This window comes from Ailuropoda melanoleuca, chromosome 15 (genome assembly GCF_002007445.2).
Source record: "Ailuropoda melanoleuca isolate Jingjing chromosome 15, ASM200744v2, whole genome shotgun sequence".
Lineage (NCBI taxonomy): Eukaryota > Metazoa > Chordata > Mammalia > Carnivora > Ursidae > Ailuropoda > Ailuropoda melanoleuca.
The window spans coordinates 33,354,938-33,378,165 of NC_048232.1; the positions used below are offsets into that span (position 1 = coordinate 33,354,938).

The 23,228-nt window shown below is 50.0% G+C and overlaps 1 protein-coding gene across 12 annotated transcripts; it reads left to right on the top strand.

Moving 5' to 3' along the window:
- The first annotated feature begins 553 nt into the window (after positions 1 to 553).
- IKZF4 (IKAROS family zinc finger 4) lies at positions 554 to 23,220 on the top strand. 12 transcript variants are annotated; one of them, XM_034643950.1, is made up of 10 exons: positions 554 to 1,346; positions 5,206 to 5,253; positions 6,898 to 8,681; positions 10,440 to 10,533; positions 11,812 to 11,916; positions 12,941 to 13,201; positions 13,892 to 14,059; positions 18,059 to 18,208; positions 18,653 to 18,784; positions 19,392 to 23,220. In XM_034643950.1, the coding sequence occupies exons 3-10, from the start codon at positions 8,595 to 8,597 to the stop codon at positions 20,150 to 20,152; spliced, it is 1,758 nt and encodes a 585-aa protein (XP_034499841.1). In that variant the 5' UTR covers positions 554 to 1,346; positions 5,206 to 5,253; positions 6,898 to 8,594; the 3' UTR covers positions 20,153 to 23,220. The 12 variants fall into 12 exon arrangements, with proteins under 12 accessions (XP_034499841.1, XP_019651707.1, XP_034499846.1 ...); XM_034643952.1 differs by lacking the exon at positions 554 to 1,346 and having other exon boundaries at positions 5,235 to 5,253; positions 8,532 to 8,681; XM_034643951.1 differs by lacking the exon at positions 554 to 1,346 and having other exon boundaries at positions 5,239 to 5,253; positions 6,901 to 8,681.
- The last annotated feature ends 8 nt before the right edge of the window (positions 23,221 to 23,228 follow it).

A 23,228-nucleotide genomic window follows, 5' to 3' on the forward strand; every position in this document is an offset into this window, starting at 1 on the left:
ACCAGTGGGAATAGCATCAACCTTATAGACTCTGCTGGAATACATATGCTGGTGTAAATCCTTGGGTCAAAGAGCCCTGTTTCTACCTTAAAGAGACCTAGTGAGCGTCTAGGTTGGCATTTTCCTCAGGCTGATTCTCAAAAAAGAGACATGGGACGGAGAGAACTATTTCTCCTCCCATCCATAAACCTGTGCTTCTGGTTCAAGGATTTAAGTCACTAAGATGCAGACCCCCAAATTGTTCATTTCAACACCCGAAAAAGAAGGTAAGCACGGTTACCCCAAACCTTCCCACTGTGGCAAGATTTAACTTCGTACTGTACTGGGTTCTATTTGTCTTAATTCTGTCACTAACCAATGGGTGACTCAGCTTAATTTCTTCTTCTGTTAAAAACCAAAAGATTGGGGGCACCTGGGTGGCACAGCGGTTAAGCGTCTGCCTTCGGCTCAGGGCGTGATCCCAGCGTTATGGGATCGAGCCCCACATCAGGCTCTTCCGTTATGAGCCTGCTTCTTCCTCTCCCACTCCCCCTGCTTGTGTTCCCTCTCTCGCTGGCTGTCTCTACCTCTGTCGAATAAATAAATAAAATCTTAAAAAAAAAAAAAACAAAAACCCAAAAGATTGGAGATCATCTCTCAGCTCCATTCTAGCTCCAAAGATTCCCCAGGTCCTACAACATCCCTGCCCCAGGCCCTCCACATGAAGAGAGACTTACTAAATTGGATTGTCACAGCAGCAGTCTATGTTAGCAGAGGAGCCCAGAAACATCTTTCTGGCCCAGACAACAGTGAGCCCTTTTGATTAGCATGCATTAGAGACTTCCGGTCAGGACTGCCACCAAAGGCAATGGTTCCTGTCTCTTCCTCCTTTTTGCTACCCTACCCCAGTCAGAATAGTTCATTGAGACTTCCATGTAATTTCAAACCTCACTTGATAGAGTTAACTTTGTTTGGGGGCGTCTTGGGCTTCAAAACTAATTATTATAAAATTCAAATTGAATTCTGCTGCCCTACTTCCCCCACCCCTGCCCAAACACAGGGCTGAATAGCAGTGACTTTGTGGGGCCTTTCTATAAACACAGGGCTCAAACACTCCAGGGTATATAAAAAAAAACCAGAGAGTATTATCTCATGTGCATCATACCTAGTGATTTAAACTGTTTAGTTTGGCCCTTTCCTTAGTTCTTAAAGTCCCAAGATGAGACATGGGAGGGGTAGAATTGTTTCTCCTCCCACCCATAAACCTTAGCCTTCTCTCTCTTCCGCAGTCTACATGGGGAGGACAGGGAGTCGCAAAGAACAAGAGAAAAGATGCGTCCATCTGAGATCTAAAAGGAGACAATGAGGTGATATTTTCCCACTGCCCAGGTGTTATGTTTCCAGCTCCTACCCCTTCTTATTTTAAAGACTGGCCATTCCTAGGATGACTTGAGAATTCTTCCCCTCAGCACTGCTCCTCAAGCACTTGGGTAATGAAGCCGAGCTGTCTTCATCTGTATTATATGTAGACAGAGGGTCACCATCTACAGCCTGGTGAAAAAACAAGTCAGATCTTTCTGCTGTAAAGAAGGACACATGAGCTGAGATAAGGTTGGTAGGTTTCCTTCAGAGGGCACTAGGTTGACCCTAAAAATCATTGCAGAGCTGCAGACTGCTGGATGTCAAGGTCTGTTTCCTGGAAAGGGGCATGTAGTCAATCAGGCTGCAGACAATGCCTCCTTCCAGCGCTTCCCTCAATCATTTACCTCTTTCCCCTCCCCAATTATGCAAAGCCCTAACAGCAGAACCAGCCAAGTGACTCCAGTGTGTTTTTATGTCAATTTCATTCAGCTCACAACGGTACAGACAAGAGAGGATGATGCGTGGGTTTGGTTTACTTGTAGTACCTGAACCACTCACTCCCAGGCAGGTGGAAAGTTCTGTCTTGTTAATAATCACTGCACTCCACTTCAGGTCCCAGGTCCTAAGGGAGACCAGGGGAAAAATGTCTGCTTCTCCCTGCTGCAGTTCGGAACAATAACCAAAAGGATGGCACAGATCCTTGCCACTCTCTCCACCTTCACTCTCTCTCCCAGCAATATCCTCCTCGCTACCTTTCTACCCACTAGTCCACGTGGAGTGCATTTTAAATTCCAATTTTGGAGTGTCACTGGATCAAACAGGATTCTTTAGAGGATTTGAAGAGCTTTAAATACTTGTGATGTCCATCTTTTTTCAGGCTTCCAGAGCCACTACACTGAGCGAACTTGACTTTCTGACATTTTTGTCCCCTAAGAGTAAAAGCTGTGGGGATGTTTTTGTGGATCTGGGAAGTTGGGGTGGTAGCCGATGCCTGACCTGCCCTTACAAGTCAGACCTTGGCTTGCTCGTGACGTGTGGCTTGTCAGGAAGTGTGGTGGGAAATCTTCTGTCTAGAAGGAATGTCCATTCCTGCCCATTCCTGTTCAAAAGCAATATTGTGCTGATGGGAGAAAGCCAGGGCTATAGAGGACTCTTGTTACAGTGCCAAGTGGATTCAAAAGAACAGGGAAGAAAATCTTTGTCTCTGGAGGTTACAATGACCAACCTTTCCTCCCTCCTCACAGAGACACTTCCTTTTGAATTGGGAGACTAGCTATTTCTAGTTGCTTTGTATTCAGCTCAGTGAACTGAATTTACAGTACATATGTGCTTACCTCCATCACTGAATGACGCCTATGTTGCTATAAAGCCAGTTTCTTTCCAAGATCTTTGAGCCAAACCTGTCTTGTGTAACTAACTTCTCTCTTTTTATACCTCCTCCCCCTGCGGTATGTCTCCAATTGGCAGTGCCTAATTTGACCCAGTTCCTCTAAGGAGACACTAAGATCTGCCTGCCTGGCCAGGCAGGGGAGGAGGTGCTTCGAGGGGTGGGGTGTGGGAAGGTTGGGAGGGATGTGCTGCCTGGAGATTTGAACAAACAGTGAAGTACGTCTACTGATTTGCTCCTGGCTCTCAGAATACCACGATCGGGAACAGCAGAATCTCGGTCCCCTCTCACTTCCAGGGTTACCAACTTGGCATTTGGACCTGTTAGAGGCAGCCAAACGCTGATTTTGCCCAAGATGTGTCATGGAGCACCTGTTAAGAGCAATTAAGCAGCAGAAGAGCTCAGTTTACTGCTAGGAACAAAGTCCAACTCAGAAAACAACTCCTTCAGACCCTTCTGGAAATTGTTTTGGGACCATTTGGGCAGGTGTCCAAGAGTGAGACGCACTTCCTGAGCCTGTGCTAGCTGAATGCTGTGCTTCAACTGTTCTGCCTACCTAGTGCTTATCTAGCCCCTGGTTCATCTGTGTTCTCTCTCTCACACACACATTACATTACATTAGCATATTTCTCCCCTTAGAGCCTGCTCAACTTGTTCTTCTTTTTAAGTAACAGACCCCACTCCCACAGGGGTCACACCATAGGAAAAGATGCCTTAATTGATGTTAGAACAGGGGAAAAGCAAGACGATCCACGAAGGCCTTGAGTATTCTGGCTTTTGAAAGTAAACAAGGTAGTTTAATGGGAAGAGCACAGCTCAGAGTGGCGGGAGACCTGTGTTCTTGTTCCAATCTCACGATGAACCCTGAGACAAGTCACTTAACTGCTCTGAGCCTCAGTTTCTCTAAGCAGAAAATGGAGGAAATCTTGCTCACCTTTGCTTCTCCTGCACAGGGGTGTGTATGTGTGTGTGAAGGGAAGTCACATGTGGCATCTTAGCTTTGCAGTTTTGAAAAATCCCAAAAGGCAATTATGGAGCTTATGATTTGGAAATGAAAGGGGCCCCATGAGTGCCCTTCCTCATTCTTTGAATCTCTGCCCACCACAAGTTGTATGGCTAGTTCCAGAGGGTATGAGTTTGCTAACCACTGTGGACTTGGGCTCTTCTAATCATTACCCCTAAGGGAACCTTCAAGGAACCACTCATTATTGTGGCTTGGTCTAGCAGTCTGATCCCAAAGCTCAGTCTATCCCAGGGAGGATGTGAAGAAAAGAAGAGCTGAAAATAAATTTGGATAATTTTTTCTTCCACACCCAGGCTTCCTGAGTGAGACTAGGGCTCTCTAATGAAATCTAAGGCACAGCTGCTTTGTGAAGTGAAGGAAAGCCCATGTTTCAGGCTTTCTCTTGAGAGTTTTCAGAAGAATATGATGTCTCTCAGCACAAGAATGACCTGGGGGGCGGGGGACAGGATAATAGATATGCCCCCCATCCCCGCATCCTCCAGAATCCTCTGCCCTTGCCTCTAACACTATAGTGTTACAAGCAAACCAAATCTTCATCCACGTGCCTTAGAGCAATCCTTTGAAGAGACCAGGAATCCCGGTGGCAGTTCAGGCTGTTCCCCTGCCCCACTCTTGTGCCCCCAGATCTGCCCTTGGAGTATTTATTTTTCATTAGATGACTGGTGAAATCAATTTTGGAGGTATGTAAATTTCCACCAAAGAGATTTTTTTTTTCCTCCTCCCACAGGCTCCTAAGGAGATAATTCATTGGAACAAATTATCACTTTTAATTGTTCTCAGTTCTTGAATTGTTTAATACTCTACTGCCAATTACTGCTCGCTTCTCTTAAATAGACTAACCTGCATTTTAAATTCAGGCTTCCGCCTTTTAAAAAAATAAACATAGTGAAGTAATTGACAAGAAGGTGGGGAGAAGCCACTTAAAGGTTTAATTTGTTTATCAGACCTTCAGTAGAGGACTCCCCACTGAACCTGAGGTGGGCTGCTCTCCATCTTCTACTTTCCTGTCCCCCTCCCTCCCCTACACACCCAAAAAAGAATCCCTTGAGAGAGAATGCAGCTTCTTCCTTTCGTTACTACCCCATCCTTAAGGTATAGAGCTTCTATGGGGCTGGTTTCTTTGCCTCCAAAAGGCTGGGCTGTACCCCGTCTCCTTTCCCACAGCATCAGCTCCACCTACAGAAGGGTCTACTCTCAAAACACCGCAACCGGGACCACTCTGGAGTAAGACAGTGTTCCCACTCCAGAGGCTGGGGAAGCCTGCAGAAGTTGTGGGTTGGAGGAGACCCTGGGGTTTGTAAGTCGGGGTACATTGTCTTTCTCATCAGGACCAAGTAGGTTTTTCTTCTTTAGGATAGGGTTGGAGCAAACTTGCTAATTCCAGAATGTTAGAGAGAAACCTCCTCCCTTCCCAGATCTGGCTTCTAATCGCAGCTATTTTCTCTTTCAGCAGACTCTAAGATGGACATAGAAGACTGCAATGGCCGCTCCTATATGTCTGGTATGCCCTCTTGTGCATTCTGTCTGTAAGGGGCTGGGAGCAGCCACTCACCTGTGGAGCAGAGTGGAGTCCAGCCTTCAGCCTAGCCCAGGACCTCAGGTGCCCCAGTCACAGAGCTGCCACTCACACTTGGTAGTGCTCGGTAGTGTGCACCTACTTTGGTCATTTTATTTTCCCTAAATAGAGATTCTCTTCCCAGACTTCGTGGGGGATAAGGGAAGCAGAAGGGAATAGGAGGGGAATATGAATGGACACTATTAGAGAGGAAGGATTTAAAGCAAAGAGATAGAAGGAAGATGTGGGTCCTTCTCCTATACCCTGAGGTAGCCAGCCAAACATGATATTCTGTCCCAGCCAGGTAGAGAGTGGAGCAGGGTTTCAAACCTCAAAGGCCTGTAGGGGCAGGTGGGCCTGTTAATGAGTGAATGGGGTTAGGATAACATGCAGAAGAGAATGTGGGGACTGTCATGTACTAGAGAACACGTGTCCTACCTCAAGGAGCAACAGCTCCTTGGCGTCCACCTGTCATCGTCATGCCAGAATGTGTATCCAGTGTAACCAAAACTTCCAATTTTTCAAGAGAAGTCAGGAATCCAGATTTTATGTGAAATGTCTCCATTTTAGAATAATGACTCAATATTTTAAAAAATGTTCCATGGAGCAAGCCAAATTTGTCCGTGGGCTGATTTCAGCCAGTGGGCCAACAACATAGAGCCTTTGAAGGAGAGACATAGAGCCCGGTTCTCGGTTCCCCCAGTCCTTTTCCTCGGTCGTAACATGCTGGGGCTTTGCATACCTGCCAAATACTCTTACTGAGGCAGAAGAGATAGTATGAATGGATTCAAGAGATACGAAAGTAATCGGGGTCTTCTCAGAGTTTAACAGGGTGAAAAGAAACGAGGACCTTTATCTGGCTCCCTCTCTGAGGGTGTAGAGAAGGGCCTAAGACAGAATTTGTCTCTAAGACAGAAGGAATCATTTTTTGGACCATTAGAATGTCAGGGCAGGAAATGATTATAAAAGGTAAGGGAAGTCAGAATTCGGTTTTGACATCATGAGGATGTCCCTCAGAAATCCAAGCACCACTGTAGAAATGACCTGTAGCTTATTTTTTTTTTACCCTGGAGTGGGACCAATGGAATTATGGGCACATTCAAAGGATGACAGCAAGATGGGTCAGACACACATATAAGAGTCATTGGCAACAGCTGGGTAATGTAAGGTAAGACACTGACTCTGACCCCTTTCTCGTTTAAGGAGGGAAGGAGCTGGAATAGGTAAAGGCATTTGACACCTGCCACATGAGTGACAGAGATCAAGTGGACTGATTTAACTGAGAGAGATTTATTGGCACGAAAGCCATGGCCCTTCTGAGGAACCAGCCAGTCCTTCTCGCTCCTGCTCAGTTAAGCCTACTGAGTACCCACCACTGGGCAACAACCACACTCAGGACCCTGTTTTATTGCTGGGGAACAATAGACGGGTAACAACCAGTCCCTGTCCTAATGTAGGTAGGTGAGAAACTGAGACAGTGGCTGGGGAAATATCCCATGGAGCTCTGTCTCTGGAGAATGTTGATTAGAGGAAAACCGCTTAGGGTGTTTGCTTCATTGTGCTGTGAAACCAAATTTTCCCTGCTTTCAGCAGGTTGACATTTCTGAGATAAGAGAAGCCTCTGCACAGGATGGTTTTTTGAATGAAAGAGGAGGCCAGAAACCCCTCACCTGTGTTTTGAGAATTCAAGATGCCAGCAACGACTTTAGAGAATGGGAAAAGGGAAAACCAAGGTAGGGCTAAAATTAGTTCCGAAAAGTAGCCCCTGCACGACTGGGCCTGGCTGAGACAGTCCACGTGAGGGGCGTCTCTCCTGGGCCAGTATGCAAGCAGTGGGAAAGGCTCCTGTGTGCACCCCTCCTAAAGGACACTGTGGCCCTCCAAGGTCATCACAGCTCTTCTGTCTCCACACCCGGTGGCTTTCCCTCACCTGGCCATGTGATGAAGGGGGTAGCTCTCTTGTTCTTCAAAGAGATTTTCCCACCTCACAGAACCCAACCCAGAAAATCTATCCGGTCTCCCCTTGTCTCTTTCTAAAGGTGCAGGTCACTCCCTCCTGGGGTCTTGAGAGAAGAAAGAGAAGGAGTCTATTAACTTGTACCACACAGATTCTCTCCCCACCTCCATTCTCTACCTTTCAGGGGAAACTGAGTGGCTCAAACCCAGCTCATGCAATTAATTGAGCAGTGCTTGTCACAAGTTTTCTGGGACTGTGAAATGTTTAAGGGAACCTTAGAAAGGATCCAGGGGTAGGCAGCCCAAAGTTTCACAGCCCCTCCCACCCCCAAATTCTTGGAATCAGAAAATCTAGTCTCCAAAGTAGGTCAGCACGTCAGTGAGCAGCTCCTCTGGAAGGGAAGGGAGCAGAGGCCTTGTCTTGATAGAAGGCGATTCATCCAGGGCTGTCGACTGCTGGGCCCCAGGGGCACTGGAAGGGAGGGGAGCGGAGGTGGGGAGACTATACCGGGATTTTGCCCGGGATTTTAAAAGCCTCAGGGCCACAGAGCAACACTAGCCTGAGACCAGACTGCTGGGTCTTCTGGCTGCTGGGAGGGAGGGGGCTGTCAGTCCCCAGATCTAGAGAGCGACCTCCCTCCTGGAGGAGGAGGGAAAGGAGGGAATCTGAGTGCCTGAGTTTCGTGGGGGAGGGGCTTTCTGCCGATCAGAGAGCCTTGAAGCTGCCCCATGTCCTGGGCCCCATGACCTCTGGGGCCTTGGCTTCCCCAGCTGGCAGAGGATTGGGCCTTCCCTGGGGGCCCCCCTTTCTCCCTCCCACCTCGAGGGCCCATCCATCTCTCTCTCTCTCTCTCTTACACACACTCTTGCCTCTCTCAGGCATTTGTTGTGCAGTTCCTCTTTGTCTGCTGGGCACGAGGGCAACGGCATCTGCCTCCCCCTCCCTGTGCACACCCCCCACCCCCAACCCTTTACTGGCTTGGGAAAGGGATGCTGTAGCCTAGCATCGCCCCCCCACCAGACACACATATACATTCTCTCCAGCCCCCTCCCCAAGCACATCCAAGCGTGCGCTCGCTTGCGCTCTCCCTCTCTCCCTCTCTCTCCCTCTCTCCCTCTCACACACGCGCACACACACACACATACACACACTCTCTCTCTCTCACACACATACACCCTGGGCTGAGCTCTTCTTGCTGGCTGCAGCCGTGGGCCCCTGCTCACCGTGCCGCTGCCTGCGAAATGACGGCGGTTCCCCTCACTTCCAGGAATCCACGCTTCCTGGAAGGTGAGTGGCTGGGCTCACCCCTGCCTGCCACCGAGACGCAGACATGCACACACCACCCGCACTCCCTCGCCGTTTCCAAGGCGGCGGCCGCGTTCGCACCCCAGGGTCTCACCGACAAGGGAAGGATAATGTAAGTTCAGGCAGAAGGTGGCTAGTGGAGGGGGAAGGGGGGTTGCCGGGGCTAGGGAGCCAATTCAGTAACAACTCCCAAGCCTGAGGAGAGGGAGAGGATGGGGGCTGTGTGTGTGTGTGTGTGTGTGTGTGTGTGTGTGTGGCGGGGGAGGGGGAGGGGGCGTTCCTCCTTACACTTGCAGAGGATGGGAAGGGTGTTTGGTGTTGCTAAGCAAAGACTGCGACTTGGACAGGGGGAGCCTGTGGTGACATCTTGATTAGGCCTTGGGGATAGATGTAGCGCTGCCCCGGGTGAAATGCCGACACAGGCCTGGGTGGGAATGGGTAATAGAATCGAGGTAAAGAGGAGCCTTGGCAGCAGACGCCTCACCCTGGAACAGAGATCTGAGGGGCCTGAGCCTCTCCCCCACAATAGAGCTGGGGATGGGCGTCTTTCTTCACTCCTGTACCCACTGTTCCCTGCTAGCAGGTTAGCATCCTGCCACCCCGGAGCCCATGGTCAAGAAAGGGAGAGCAGTTAGAATGAGAGCAGAGAAGTGTGGAGGTTCTCGGACCTCATGGCTGTTCCCCAGAGGCAGCCACTCTTTGAAAGGATCAAGGAAGGGCAGCAGGAGTGGAGGGCTAGTCTCCTTCAGCATGTGAAACACATTCAGCTTTTGGGACATTGCCCTGTTTCCTCTCTTTCCCTCCTGCTTTGCTGCCCTGGACCCACCTCCTTGTTCCTCTGATGTCAACCTCATGATTTGGCTTTACCCTCTGGGGGTTCAACCAATCTATGATGACTTTGACCAAGAAAATTTCTGAGACCCGAGAGTGGCCTTAATTCTTGGCTTTGACGGTCTGGGATTTCTTGGGAGTCCCAGGCATTTGAAGTTCCCTCCTTCGGGTTTCTGGGACTGACAGAGGAACTGCTGAACTTCCTAAATCTTGTCTCTAGGCCCCTTCACCCTCCGACTAAAACTCAAAATCCCTGGGTCCCCATAAAGCTTTTCTGGCCCCTGAAACAGATTCATTTTTATGTATTAGCCCCATAAAAGCAGACTTGCACCCATTTTCCCTAGGGAGGGCAATGGCATCAAAGAGCCTCTTGAACTGCTAGTGTGGCCCTGGGGACACCTGCTCTTCCTCCTGTTCCCAGGCTTTAATAAGGAAAGGCACAAAGGATGTTTTCCTCTTAATGCCCCTAAATATCCCTTTAGGCATATTTTCCCCTGTGTATCAAGCCTCTGGCTCCAAGAAGCAGTCTCAGCCTGGTAGGTTGGAACTAGAGATGGATTTCCAACAAGTTCACTCATTGTTTTAGGGTCAAGGACTCAGCACTAGGGCCCAGAGCCCAGTTCTTCCCCCATTACTAAGATCAAGTGATTTACGGCAAGTCAGCACTAATGTCTGAAAAGGAAAGAAGAGATACCCCTTTTACCCCCTTTAACCATAGCAAACCCTACCACCTTAGTTAAAGGACGTATTTTAAAACTAGGTCTGAGTCTACATATCTCAACCCTCAGCTCTGAGTTGCTTACTTCATGAAACGTGTGTGGTTCTGACTTGGGCAACTTTTCTAGATAACCGTGGCTCATCTAAAGAGCCCCAGCTGGGACAACTCAGTTTCAAGCTATAAGGCATTTTCTGTAGATAGTGAATAAATTTCCTCAGGATTTGATGGGAAAGAGTGGGGGAAATGGGACTTTTAGAAGAGGATATGAATGGGAAATGGTCCCAAAGTCCTGAGTGGTTGTTTTCTTCCCACTGACCAAAGCTGGAGAGGGATCCCTCAGGAGGGTGTGTTCCGGATTACTTGCCTCAGGCCCAAGACTCCAACCATTTTATAATGGAATCTTTATTTTGTGAAAGTAAGTATGTGCATAGCTGGGAAATTGGGTAAAGTACTAATAGGTGGACTTCAGGGATGAATTTTAGGGCTCGTGTCTCTCTCTCTCTGTTCCATACTTAGGCTGTGTACACATCCATGCATGTTCACGCTAGCAGCTCATGTAGGAGGCTGTGGGTGTGTTTACCCCTGTAGGTATGTTCTCTTTATGTGTTTCCATCTGTGATATGCGTCCGTGTCTATGTGTGTGTTTACCTACATGTGTTTTATTTCACCTATAAATTTGTGCGGAAGATTGTGGGGAGGAGGGATTTTTTTTAAAAGGACGTGACTCATATTTTCATGTATGTTAACTAATTTTTAAAGATACATACAAAACTCTTAAAACTCATTTTTACAAAGCAATTTGTCAACACGTTAACAATGAACATATTGAGAATAAACATTATTTTACTGCCAAGGGAACATCAAGCAGTAAATCCGTGATCGGAATCATGTCAGATAGGGGGCTTTCTTGAGTAGTCAAATTTGTGCTGATTGCGGAAGGTCTAATGGGCCCACCTTCCTCTGCTAAAGCGGTGACCCCCCCCCCACTGGCTGTGGAGGTGGTGGCTCAGGGCACGGGTGCTTACAGTGTATGATCGGTCCTCGTTCCACCTCTACCAGCTATGTGACTGGGGACAAGTAACACAGCCTCTTTTGTGCCTCAGTTTTCTCATCTGCAACATTAAGATGGTATTGGCACCTTCTTCCTAGGATCGTTGTGAAGGTTAAATGAGATAATTCGTCTCAAGTGACGAGGACCATGCCTGGCACAAAGAGAACACTCAATAAATGTTAGCGGCTATCATTATGATTACTATTATTATCATTAGATTCAGGGACCATTCCAGCTGCCCTTCCTGCAGATCCTGAACCTGGTGTTGGGGGCTCCGGAAAGGAACAGTAGGGAAGAACGTCTGTCCTGAACCGCCTCTCTCCTGAGGCCCCCATTTTCCTCTCCACCCTGGCCCGCCCAGCCCCAGCCCTGCTTCCTGTGGACGTCAGGCAGTGATGCTCTTCCCCTCAGGCCTAGATAAAGGTAGGGTGGGCAAGATGCAGCCATTGGGCTCACAGAAGTCCGCACCGGGCACCCAGGCTGACGAGGGCACAAGGTATGGTGCCGAGCATACGACGCTGCCTTGTACGTGGCTACGAGATGAATGTTTGTGAAACGTCCCAGAATTTTGAAGAGGTGAGGCAACGGAAGGTAAACGGCTCTAGCCGCAGCTTCACCTGTCCTCTTGTTCTCTCCTCCAAGGTAGCGGGGACTCATCTCTGGAGAAGGAGTTCCTCGGGGCCCCAGTGGGGCCCTCGGTGAGCACCCCCAACAGCCAGCACTCTTCTCCCAGCCGCTCACTTAGTGGTAAGTGCAACCTCCCGCCCTGGCCCGCCCTGCCCTGGCGCTAGGCGCCCCCATTTGTATTTGGCCCTCAGTTCACCCGCCATGGGCAGCCATTTCCCCATCACTGCCTCCCTCTGGTTTTCGCTTACAGCCTCTAAAAGCAGGAAGGAGCTCAGCATCTAGGGTCTTCCTGACTTCTGAGAGGAGAGTGAGCAGTTGCTGCCAGACTAGGGTAGAATGAAAAGAGGCATGGGTGGGATTAAGGTGAAGGCTCCAAAGAGAAATCCTGGAGTTGGAGAAGCAAGTACATAGGAATGGTCACAAGGTAGAGCCAGATAGGAAACAGAGATGAGAGGGATCTCCTCATCACACGTCCCCTCCCCCTCCTGGCCCTCATTCTCCTGCCTGGATAGGGTCCCCATGACTGCTGCTTCTCGCTGGCCCTAGTTCTGTGACATTCTCTAAATGGTTGGAATAGCCAGGAATGTAGGTCAGAGCTGGAGCCAAAGCTTTCTCTTCAGTGGCTCCTCCCTCCTCCATCCCCCTCTCCAGATTTTCATGGAGGAGAGATAGAGGGGTTCAGTCTTATGGGGAGGGAGGATAACATGAACCATGTCTGCTCTCTTTGCTCTCTCTTTAGCCCTCCGTCTCTTTGGTCTTCCTGGGACCATTTTCCCGCCACTGTTACTTGTTGGCTTCCTGCCCAGGGCCAAGCCAGACATCTTTCTTAATGACAACAGAGTGGAGAAAAAGGCTCCCCTTAGCCTCCTCCTCTCCTCAGTGGAACAGAAGACATCCCATGTACCCCAACTTTTTTCTCTTAGAGCCTATTTGCCTGGGCGGTGGGATGGGAGAAAAAGGTTGTTTCAGGTCCCAGCAGGACCACCATATCACCACCCAGGAGACCTAGGGTGTTGACCTCTTTCAAAGCCTGTCTGTCTCAGGGCTGGGAGAAAGCCTTCCCGACATCAGGAGTACCATTCTGGTTTGCGGGCAGGTTCCCCCCTTTGCCTGTTTCTGTCCTAAACACCATCCCACCCTCCAGCCAACTCCATCAAGGTGGAGATGTACAGCGATGAGGAGTCAAGCAGACTGCTGGGGCCGGATGAGAGGCTCCTGGAAAAGGACGACAGTGTGATCGTGGAAGACTCGTTGTCAGAGCCCCTGGGCTACTGTGATGGAAGTGGGCCAGAGCCTCACTCCCCTGGGGGCATCCGGCTGCCCAATGGCAAGCTCAAATGTGATGTCTGCGGCATGGTCTGCATTGGACCCAATGTACTCATGGTGCATAAGCGCAGCCACACGGGTGAGTGAGCCCGGGGTCCGGGAGGAGCTGCCAGGCTGGGCTGGACCAGCAGGGGTGCCGGAGGCCATGCCTACAGCGGGGTAGCCTCAGAAAGGGGAGGGTCTCTCCCAGCACATTTCCCAGCTGAGAAAAAAAAAAGGAGGGGATGACCTTTGGATTCCCTCAGCACTCATACTTCTCTGGCACTTTTCGTCAGCTTGTTATAAAGAAAAGCTGATACTTTTCTCAGGAGGTGAGGGAGAGGATGGCGTAGCCTCAAGAAGGGTCCTGGAGTCTGACAGGGACGGGATTCCAAGGTATTATTTGGGCCCTCTGGTCTCAAGATTTAAACACACAAACAAACAAACAAAAACAAAAACAGGAAAACGAAAGCCTCTTCTCAGCTTTCTCAGGCTTTGGGCTCCTGGGCAGAGTGGGTCTTACAGGACTCAGTTTTGGGTGAATGATCTTTGGCCCAGAGTTCCAGGCCTGGTGCCCTTGGCCCTACCATTCGTGTCCGATCCACACCTTCCCAGGGTAAGACTGCGCCTGCCCGCCCGAGGGATCTTTAGTAAGAGGAATTTTGTGTGCGTGCCACAGCCCTGCCGCTCCGAAATTGTCCTGAGCACCTTCCCTCAGGCGGGGGGTGGGGGGTTCAGCCCTCAAAATTCCTCACACCCAGTCCTCAGCGATGTGCCGTTTCTCTTGCAGGTGAAAGGCCCTTCCACTGCAACCAGTGCGGCGCCTCCTTCACCCAGAAGGGAAACCTGCTGCGCCACATCAAGCTGCATTCTGGGGAGAAGCCTTTCAAATGTCCCTTCTGTAACTACGCTTGCCGCCGGCGGGATGCGCTCACCGGCCACCTCCGTACACACTCGGGTCAGTGACCTGTTTCATGGGAAAGGAGGAGTGGGACCTCAGGACCCCCAGGAAATAGAGCTCAGTGACTTCACCCTTGGATTCGGGCAGTTACAGTGTCTGTCACTGAGGAGGGCAGAGCCCCACAGACCAGATAGCACCCTGCCTCTCTAACCCCTCGTCTGGGCAGCAGGGCCCCATGGGGAATTTGGGGGACTCTTTGATGAGGTATTTTACATCTGCCACACTCTGTGACTTGGAGCTAAAGGAGCATGGGTGATGTTCTTGGCTCTTAACAGTCACCCGCCCTTTGTTTTTTAAAGTTCACGCTACTGGCAGAACCATCTGTACCCCATCCCCCCCCATACTTCTGAGCACCAGAAAAACCCTTCCTCACACTTCCATGTGCTCGAGGTCCCACGTCCATCACCATCATCACCTCCCTCCATGATACCAGAGGTCTTGGACCACTATCGTCTGTCCTCTCCTTTACTTCCTACTGGTTCCTAAAAATATCCATGGGACTCCAAACTCCAAAGGAAGAAAGGAGGCCTAGGAAAAGCCTCTGTTCCCCATCCCAAGAGGTTGTCCCCTTCCCAGAGGCAAGAGCAAGTCGCAAGACTGTTAGCGTTTGGATCCATGTCAGGGGACTGGACTACCCAGGTTTCGTAGCCCCAGCCAAGACTGTTGGAGTCAACATCTGTCTGAATCAGCTGGGCAGATAGCGTTCTTGAAGCCTCTTACTAAGTTTTAAGCCTGGCCTTGTGAAGACACCAGGAGTCAAGCTGGTGGGAAGGAGGGGCTCAAGATTGGGAAAAGGTAGGAAGAAGGGCAGAGGGGAAAAAATTAGTAGGATCTGTCCTCGGCAACTTTCCTTGCTATTTTTCTCTTTTCCTAAACTCTCTTGGGCTGGGATTTAAAGGGACCGAGCAATCACCTCGGCACGCTTTCTCCAGCCACCTACCTTGTTCTAGGTTCTCTCACCTTGGAGCTGGGTGAGAAACAGGGAGAAAGATCTTCAGTTCAGGCTTTATGATCTACAAAGCACTTCGCTTGTCTCCTCATATGATCCTCATAACCATTCCAAGGTAGATGGCATTATCCTCAATTGGCTGACAAGGAAACTGAAGCTCTGGAGGGGAGAAAGGGAAAAAAAAGATTTGCTGGAAACAGAGCTATTCTGCAGCCTTCCTGGACCCCCATTAAGGTTCTGTGCCAAAGAATCACACTCCTTTTCCTCAGAAAAGGGGCGGCTCCCCCTGCCGGTTTGGAACAAGGATGGCTTGGTCGCTAGAATTGTTGAAACAGAAACAATGAGGCCAGCAGGGTAGATTTTGGAAGTTGTTCTATAGAAAATTATTAGGGACAGAATTAGACACAGGTATACCAGTGGGTTCCAGCTCTGTGAGATGCTTTCTATATAACCCACACTATAAAAAGGGGTTCCTCTCCCAATGTTAAATCATTTCCCCAAAAGTCTTGAGTGGAGAGGGACCATGGCATTCCCTCATCCCCCAAAGACTAGGGTTTACACAGCAAGGTCAAAATGGCATAGATTGATTAACCCGAGCCCAGTTTAGGTGTGTACGTATAGGGGCGGGGGCTAGTAATTACACCCTCGTGGAGACACCTTCTCCTGCCTCCCTGCTCAACAGTAACAAAATACATAAAATAAGATTTTTTTTATATGTATCTTTTAAAGATTTTATTTATTCATGAGAGACAGAGAGAGAGAGAAAGGCAGAGGGAGAGGGAGAAGCAGGCTCCCTGCAGAGCAGGGAGCCAGATGTGGGACGCGATCCTAGGACCCTGGGATCATGACGTGAGCTAAAGGCAGACGCTTAACCGACTGACCCACCCAGGTGCCCAAGATGTTTTATTTTTATTTATTTGTCAGAGAGAGAGAGAGAGAGAACACAAGCGGGGGGAGTAGCAGGCAGAGGGAGAAGCAGGCTCCCCACCGAGCAGAGAACCTAATGTGGGACTCGATTCCAGGATCCTGGGATCATGACCTGAGCCGAAGGCAGATCTTAACTGACTGAGCCACCCAGGTGTCCCAAGAAATGTAAGATAAGATATGCAGTACCTTGTTCTCTCACTTTTCTCTCTCCTATCACAAATATCATCTTTCAAAAGTTGTCTTTAGGGGCACCTGGGTGGCTCAGTTGGTTGAGCCTCCGACTCTTGATTTTGGCTCAAGTCATGATCTCAGGATGGTGAGATCGAGCCCTATATCAGGTTCCATGCTCAGTGAGGAGTTGGCTTCCCCTTTTCCTCTCCCCCACTCACTCTCTCTCTCTCAAATAAATAAATTTTTAAAAAGGAAGGAAGGAGAGAAGAAGGAGAGAAGAAAGAAAGAAAGAAAGAAAGAAAGAAAGAAAGAAAGAAAGAAAAGAAAGAAAAAAGGAAAAAAGGAAAAAAGAAAAAAAGAAAGTTGTCTTTAAAGGAAGTATCTATCTCAGTTTTTTTTTTTTTTCTTTTTTAATCCCTATACCCAGCGTGGGGCTCTGAGACACAGAGATCAAGAGAGATCAAGAGTCTCATGCTAAGTGCGCCTGGGTGCCTCAGTCAGTGAAGCTTCTGCCTTCAGCTCAGGTCATGATCCTGGGGTCCTGGGATCCAGCCCCCTGTAGGGCTCCCTGCTCAGTGGGAAGCCTGCTTCTCCCTCTCCCTCTACCTGCCAACTCCCCCTGCTTGGGGTCTCTGCCCCCCCAAATAAATTTGAGATATAATCTCTCTCGCTCTCTCTCTATATATATAAAGAGATATAATCTCTCTCTTTCCTTTTCTTTTCTCTCTATGTATATAAAGAGAAATACATTTGAGAGAGAGAGAGGGAGAAAGCACAAGCGGGGGGAGTAGCAGAAGGAGAGGGAGAGGGAGAAGCAGACTCCCTACTGAGCAGGGAGCCAGATGTGGAGCTCATCCCAGGACCCCGGGATCATGACCCAAGCCAAAAGCAGATACTTAACCAACTGAGCCACCCAGGCGCCCCTAAATAAATAAAATCTTTTAAAAAAAAAAGTCTTATGCTCTTCCCACTAAGCCAGCCAAGCACCCCAGAAACTAAATCTTTATAATTTGTTCTTTTATTTCCCTAAAGATTTTATTTATTTGACAGAGAACATAAGCAGGGGGGAACAGCAGGCAGAGGGAGAGGGAGAGGGAGAAGCAGGCTCCCCAAGGAGCAGGGAGCCTGACGCAGGGTTCGAACCCAGGACCCCGGGATCATGGCCTGAGCCGAAGGCAGATGCTTAACTGGCTGAGCCACCCAGGTGCTCCTAACTTGTTCTTTATTTAAAAAAATTTTAAAAGACCTTCAAAGTTGATGTTCTCTTCCTTTTATTCATCTCCTTTATTTCACTCTGTCTTCTTTTATTCTTTTTCTCTTCTCAGAATTTCTCTATCAGTGATGTTTTTTCTGGGGCTCTCTTGGTATCTCAGAGTAGAGAGACAGAAAGAAAAATAAGCAGTCAGACTAGGCTACAGGTGTAGGTAGGAGCACAAGTAAAGGTCAGTGAAAACTGCCTCTCCCTACAATTGGCAGATCTAAGGGCTCTCGTTTCTGTCACCCCAGCCCACCAATTTCCCCCAAACCAAAGCAGATAGGTCGTGAGCAAAAAATCCCCTTGTCTGATAAACAGCCCTTGCACCCGCCTGCCACATGGAAAGGTTAAACCACAGTCTGAGAATCTGAGACCCTAGGGTGGGGCCAGCCTGCCCGCCAGGGATGATCCCCTACCCAGTCCCTGGCTCCTCCTTCCTCTGAGCAGCAGTTTGGCCCCCACAAGGCCCACCCGCAGTCCCAAGCTATAGGCCCCGGGTCCCCTCCCTCCTCCCATGGCCGCGCACTGGCCCCCTTCTTCATGGTGTGGTCACCCGTCCATGCTTGCAGCTGAAGGTAGGGAAGGAAAGACAAGCAGAATTCACTTGAGCCATGTCCCTTCCCCCCGGTGGCTTTGTAGAGCCAGGGCGCAGGGAGAAGTGACCAGTGCCGTGTCTTTCCTGTCCGCTCCGCAGTCTCCTCTCCCACGGTGGGCAAGCCCTACAAGTGCAACTACTGTGGCCGGAGCTACAAACAGCAGAGTACCCTGGAGGAGCACAAAGAGCGGTGCCACAGCTACCTGCAGAGTCTCGGCACCGAAGCCCAAGCTCTGGCCGGCCAAGCAGGTGGGGCCAGAGGCAGGCCTGCGGGGGTTCGAGGGCAGGGGTGCTCCCAGCCACCCCCCACGCCCCCCACAAAGGGATGAGACGTATGGAGAAAGGACAGTGCCCTCGTAAATCTGCCAAGCACTCCAGTGGGTGCAGAGCCCTGTGGTAGGCGCTGCAGGACAGTCCAGGGGTCAGGGAGGTGCTGATCTATGTCCTCAGTCGAATGAGAGAGAGAGAACACAAGGAAGTACCCAGGGTCAAATGCGTCTAATTGTCCTCAAATGACCTGACCCGTTGCTAGGATAAGCTCTAGATAAGGGGAAGCAAGCGGAACCCAGTTTTCCAGGTACTAGGTATGACCTTCCTTGCCTACTGACGTGCTGAGTTTCTCCAGGCAAAGGCTGCTGAGCCAATGCGACCCGATTCAGCTGCTACTCCTTGGCCCCACCTCCGTCCCTCTAGGTGATGAGATGCGTGACCTGGAGATGGTGCCAGACGCCATGCTGCACTCCTCCTCTGAGCGGCCGACTTTCATGGACCGGCTGGCCAACAGCCTCACCAAACGCAAGCGCTCCACCCCCCAGAAGTTTGTAGGTAAGAGCCCAGTTGGAGAGGAGACATCAGCTTTAAGCCACAGTGCCTCTAAACCTGAGCTCTGGTGGCCATCGGACCCGTTGGGCCTGCAGATTTGATGGCGGAGGAAAGGGGTCTGGCAGGCTCTGGTGCGCAGAATCCACCCCCAGCACTGAAGGGGCGTGAAGAGGGGGAAGGTACCTCGAGAGGGTGTTGAGGGCTCTTGTGGTGATTGTAAGAGGAGGGGGGTCAGGGAGCTCCGGTTCTCCCAGCTTTTGACAACGACAAGGACTTCCGCCTGTGGGATCTGAGGGATGGGCCTTGAGTGTCAGAGGGAGGAGATGTGAGTGTGGGGTCCACCCACCTGGCCTTGATGTTCGCTCTCTAGCTTTATAAAAGGCAATGAAGGAAGTGGTAAAGATCAGCAGTGGGCTGGGACTGAGTCCTTCCCTAGGATTATAGCCTGGAGTTGGGGAGTGGCCCCACAAAGGTCCTGACCTTGGGGGAAGTGAATGAAGGCTGGTAAATAATATGACAGCCATCCCCAGGCTAAGCAAACAAAGAAGTCATCCTGGGGAAACTCAGGAATTTTCCAAAGCCAGCTCTGCCGAGATCCTCTCCTCCACAGGTGAGAAGCAGATGCGCTTCAGCCTCTCAGACATCCCCTATGATGTGAACTCGGGCGGCTACGAGAAGGATGTGGAGTTGGTGGCACATCACGGCCTGGAGCCTGGCTTCGGAGGTTCTCTGGCCTTTGTCGGGGCAGAGCATCTGCGTCCCCTCCGCCTTCCACCTACCAACTGCATCTCAGAACTCACACCCGTCATCAGCTCTGTCTACACCCAGATGCAGCCCCTCCCCGGTCGCCTGGAGCTTCCAGGGTCCCGAGAAGCAGGTGAGGGACCTGAGGACCTGGCTGATGGAGGCCCCCTCCTCTACCGGGCCCGAGGCCCCCTGACTGACCCTGGGGCCTCCCCCAGCAATGGCTGCCAGGACTCCACAGATACAGAGAGCAACCACGAAGATCGGGTTGGGGGGGTGGTATCCCTCCCTCAGGGTCCCCCGCCCCAGCCACCTCCCACCATTGTGGTGGGCCGGCCCAGTCCTGCCTACGCCAAAGAGGACCCCAAGCCACAGGAGGGGTTACTGCGGGGCACCCCGGGCCCCTCCAAGGAAGTGCTCCGGGTGGTGGGCGAGAGCGGTGAGCCCGTGAAGGCCTTCAAGTGTGAGCACTGCCGAATCCTCTTTCTGGACCATGTCATGTTCACCATCCACATGGGTTGCCATGGCTTCAGAGACCCTTTCGAGTGTAACATCTGTGGTTACCACAGCCAGGACCGGTACGAATTCTCTTCCCACATTGTCCGCGGGGAGCACAAGGTGGGCTAGCCACCTACCGCCCTCCCCTCAGTCCACCACTCCACTGCCCTGCCTACGGGAGTCTAGCTCTGTCCCCACTCCATCCCAAGGAGTTTTGCTCGGTAGCCTCCACCACTGGCTACCTGACTTCACACTTGACCCTGACCCCTCCTCACCTATTCTCCTCCACCCTGACTGACTTAAGCATTGTGATGAAACAGGCCTTTTCACTTATGTTTCTCCTCTTCCTCTTCTCCTCTCATCCCAGCATATTCAGAGTTATTTATTAATATAATTTGTGGATTTTTCTTTAGCTTTTTTCTCTGAACTTGCCACTCCCCCACCCTCCGGCCCACAGTCCCCTCCCACTTTAGGCCTAATTTTTCTTTCTTTGGTCCAGCTTTCTCTAACAGCCCTCGGGGTTAGAAGCTCCTCTTGGTCCCGGGAGTTCTGAGCTTCTTGTGTTAAGTCCTCACTTTTGCATTATCTGATTCTTTCCTTTTGATGCTGATAGCTCCCTCTGGCCCTACCTGAGCTCTGTGGCATTATATCTCCTCTCTGGGACCCTCCAACCTGGTACTTCATACCTCTTGTGCCCTCTCACGTTCGGCAGCTTGCACTATGCTTGAACAAATGAAGAATTTCCTCATTGGGAAGTAGGAGGGGCTGAAGAAATTCTCCCCAGGCACTGTGGGACTGAGGGTCCTCTTGACGTTCCCCTAGTAATATGAGTTCCTCAAAGCCCACATCTGGGAATCTCCCTCTGGGATGTGATCTATCTCTTCTCTCCTCAAACAACCCCCAACACTGCTACTCTCTTCAACCTGCCAGTCTACTCAGTGGTGATTTTTTTCTCCTTGGAGTGCCCCAATTTTATATTCTCAGGGGCCAAGGCTAGGTCTGCAATCCTGTCTCTAACACGTTGGGAGCCACAGGTGCCTAATTGGGAACCAGGGCATGGGAAGGGGGTGGGTTAAACTTCTTCTCTTTCTCTTCCACCTCTAATCTTCTTCACTCTAGTGACCTTCCTAGCCTCTCAGGGGCTCTTGCCGTCCCTCTCCTATGAGAAACTAGTGGGTTGCTGCCTGATGACAAGGGGGTATCTCAACCCCTCAGTCATGCTGCCTTCTTCTTCTCCCCCCTGCAGGATTCACCCTCATTCCCAGGCTTCTGAGCCCTGTTCTTAGGATCAGTGGCAGGGAGAAAAGGGTGTCTCTTTTCTCTCTTCTAATTTTCAGTATAACCAAAAATTATCCCAGGACGAGGAAGGGCATTTGCCCCTCACCTCATTCCATTCTTGTCCCAGCAAGGATGGGATGGGCACAACTGAACCGGGGGTCATCCTCTACTGCCCCCTTCTACTCTCAGTTCCCAGATGTAGGGCAGGAGGGGGCATGCTCCTCCTGGCTACAGCAGAGACCCCTGGCTTTTTGGGTAACCTAGTTAGTGAGAAGGGGGCAGGAGGAGATAAGGCTCCACCGTGAGTGGAGGTCTCTTTCTACAAGCGTTTTCTGCCCAAGGCCACAGCTTTCCCATTCTCTGCTTCCTTGAGATTCAAACCAAAGGCTGTTTTTCTATATTTAAAGAAAAAAAAAAAAAGAAAGTAAAAACCAAACACAACACCTCACAAGTTGTAACACTTGGTCCTTCTCTCTCTCTCTCTCCTTTTCTCTTCCCTTCCATCTTTCTTTCCATATGTCCTTTCCTTATTGGCTCTTTTGCCTCCTACTTTTCTCACTCCCTATCAGGGATAATTTAGGGGGATGGTGAAGGGTTGGCTAAGGAACAGACCCTGGGATTGGGGCTCCTAAGGGCTCTAAGAAGAGTCTACCTTACCCTCTATGGGAAGGGAGACCCTAGAAAAACTTTTCTCCCTTCTTTTTCTCCCCCTGTATGTAGTCTCCCAAGAGAACCGGATTGTCAAGGAGGGGCATCGTGGGTGGATTTTTCCTCCTTGACAATGTAGCAATAAACAGATGCTGCCAAGGGCAGAGGATGGGGGAGTTAGCTGGAAGGAGAGTGGTCTCTAGAGAAGGAGAGAGTCTTCTCAACAGTACCCCAGGGAACTGCTCCTTCTTTCAGGATGCCAGCAGAGCTGAGATTAATATCTACGGTTCTCCTCAACTGTCCTGGTTATTGAGCCCCTTCCTGTTAGACCTACCCCTTACCACCTCTTCTGCGTCTGCTGTGTATTTGGTGACACCTCATAAGGACTAGTCCCTTCTGGGGTACCAGAGCCTTAGGGTGCCCCCATCCCCTCCCCCAGTCAGCTCTGGCACCTGTAACCTCCTGGAACATGAAGGACTATGCTCTGAGGCTATACTCTGAGCCCATGAGAGCAGAGACTGGAAGGGCAAGACCAGGTGCTAAGGAGGGGAGAGAAGGGCACTCTGTCTCTCTCCAGACCATCACTGCACTTTAACCAGGGTCTTAAGTACAAAATCCTATTTTCCAGAGCCTTCCAGCTCTGGAACTTCAAACATCCTCATGCTCTCTCCCAGCTCCTTTTGCAAAAAAAAAAAAAAAAGAAAAAGAAAAAAAAAACAACATTGAAACCCACATGGAGAAAAGAGGTGTTTTCCTTTTATATTGATATTCAAGACCAACACCACACAAGAAAATTTCTAAATAGACACTTTTCCAGACCTTTGTTTTTTTGTGTCAGTGTCCAAGCTGCAGATGGGATTTTGTAATACTTTCAGCAGCTTCTTTCCTTGTGTACATAATATATATATATTATATATATTTTTAATCAGAAGTTATGAAGAACAAAAAGAAAAAAAATAAAACACAGAAGCAAGTGCAATACCACCTCTCCTCTCTCTCTCTCCCAGGGTTTCATTTGTAGCCTATGCTTGGTGTCTCCTTGGACCTTACCCTTTCACCTCCCCCTCTTCTGTTGGTTCTCCCTCCCCCTTTTTTTAAAGAGTTTTTCTCCCTTCTCAAGGGGAGTTAAACTAGCTTTTGAAACTTATTGCAAAGCATTTTGTATATGTAATATATTGTAAGTAAATATTTGTGTAACGGAGATATACTACTGTAAGTTTTGTACTGTACTGGCTGAAGGTCTGTTATAAATAAACATGAGTAATTTAACACCCCTGGT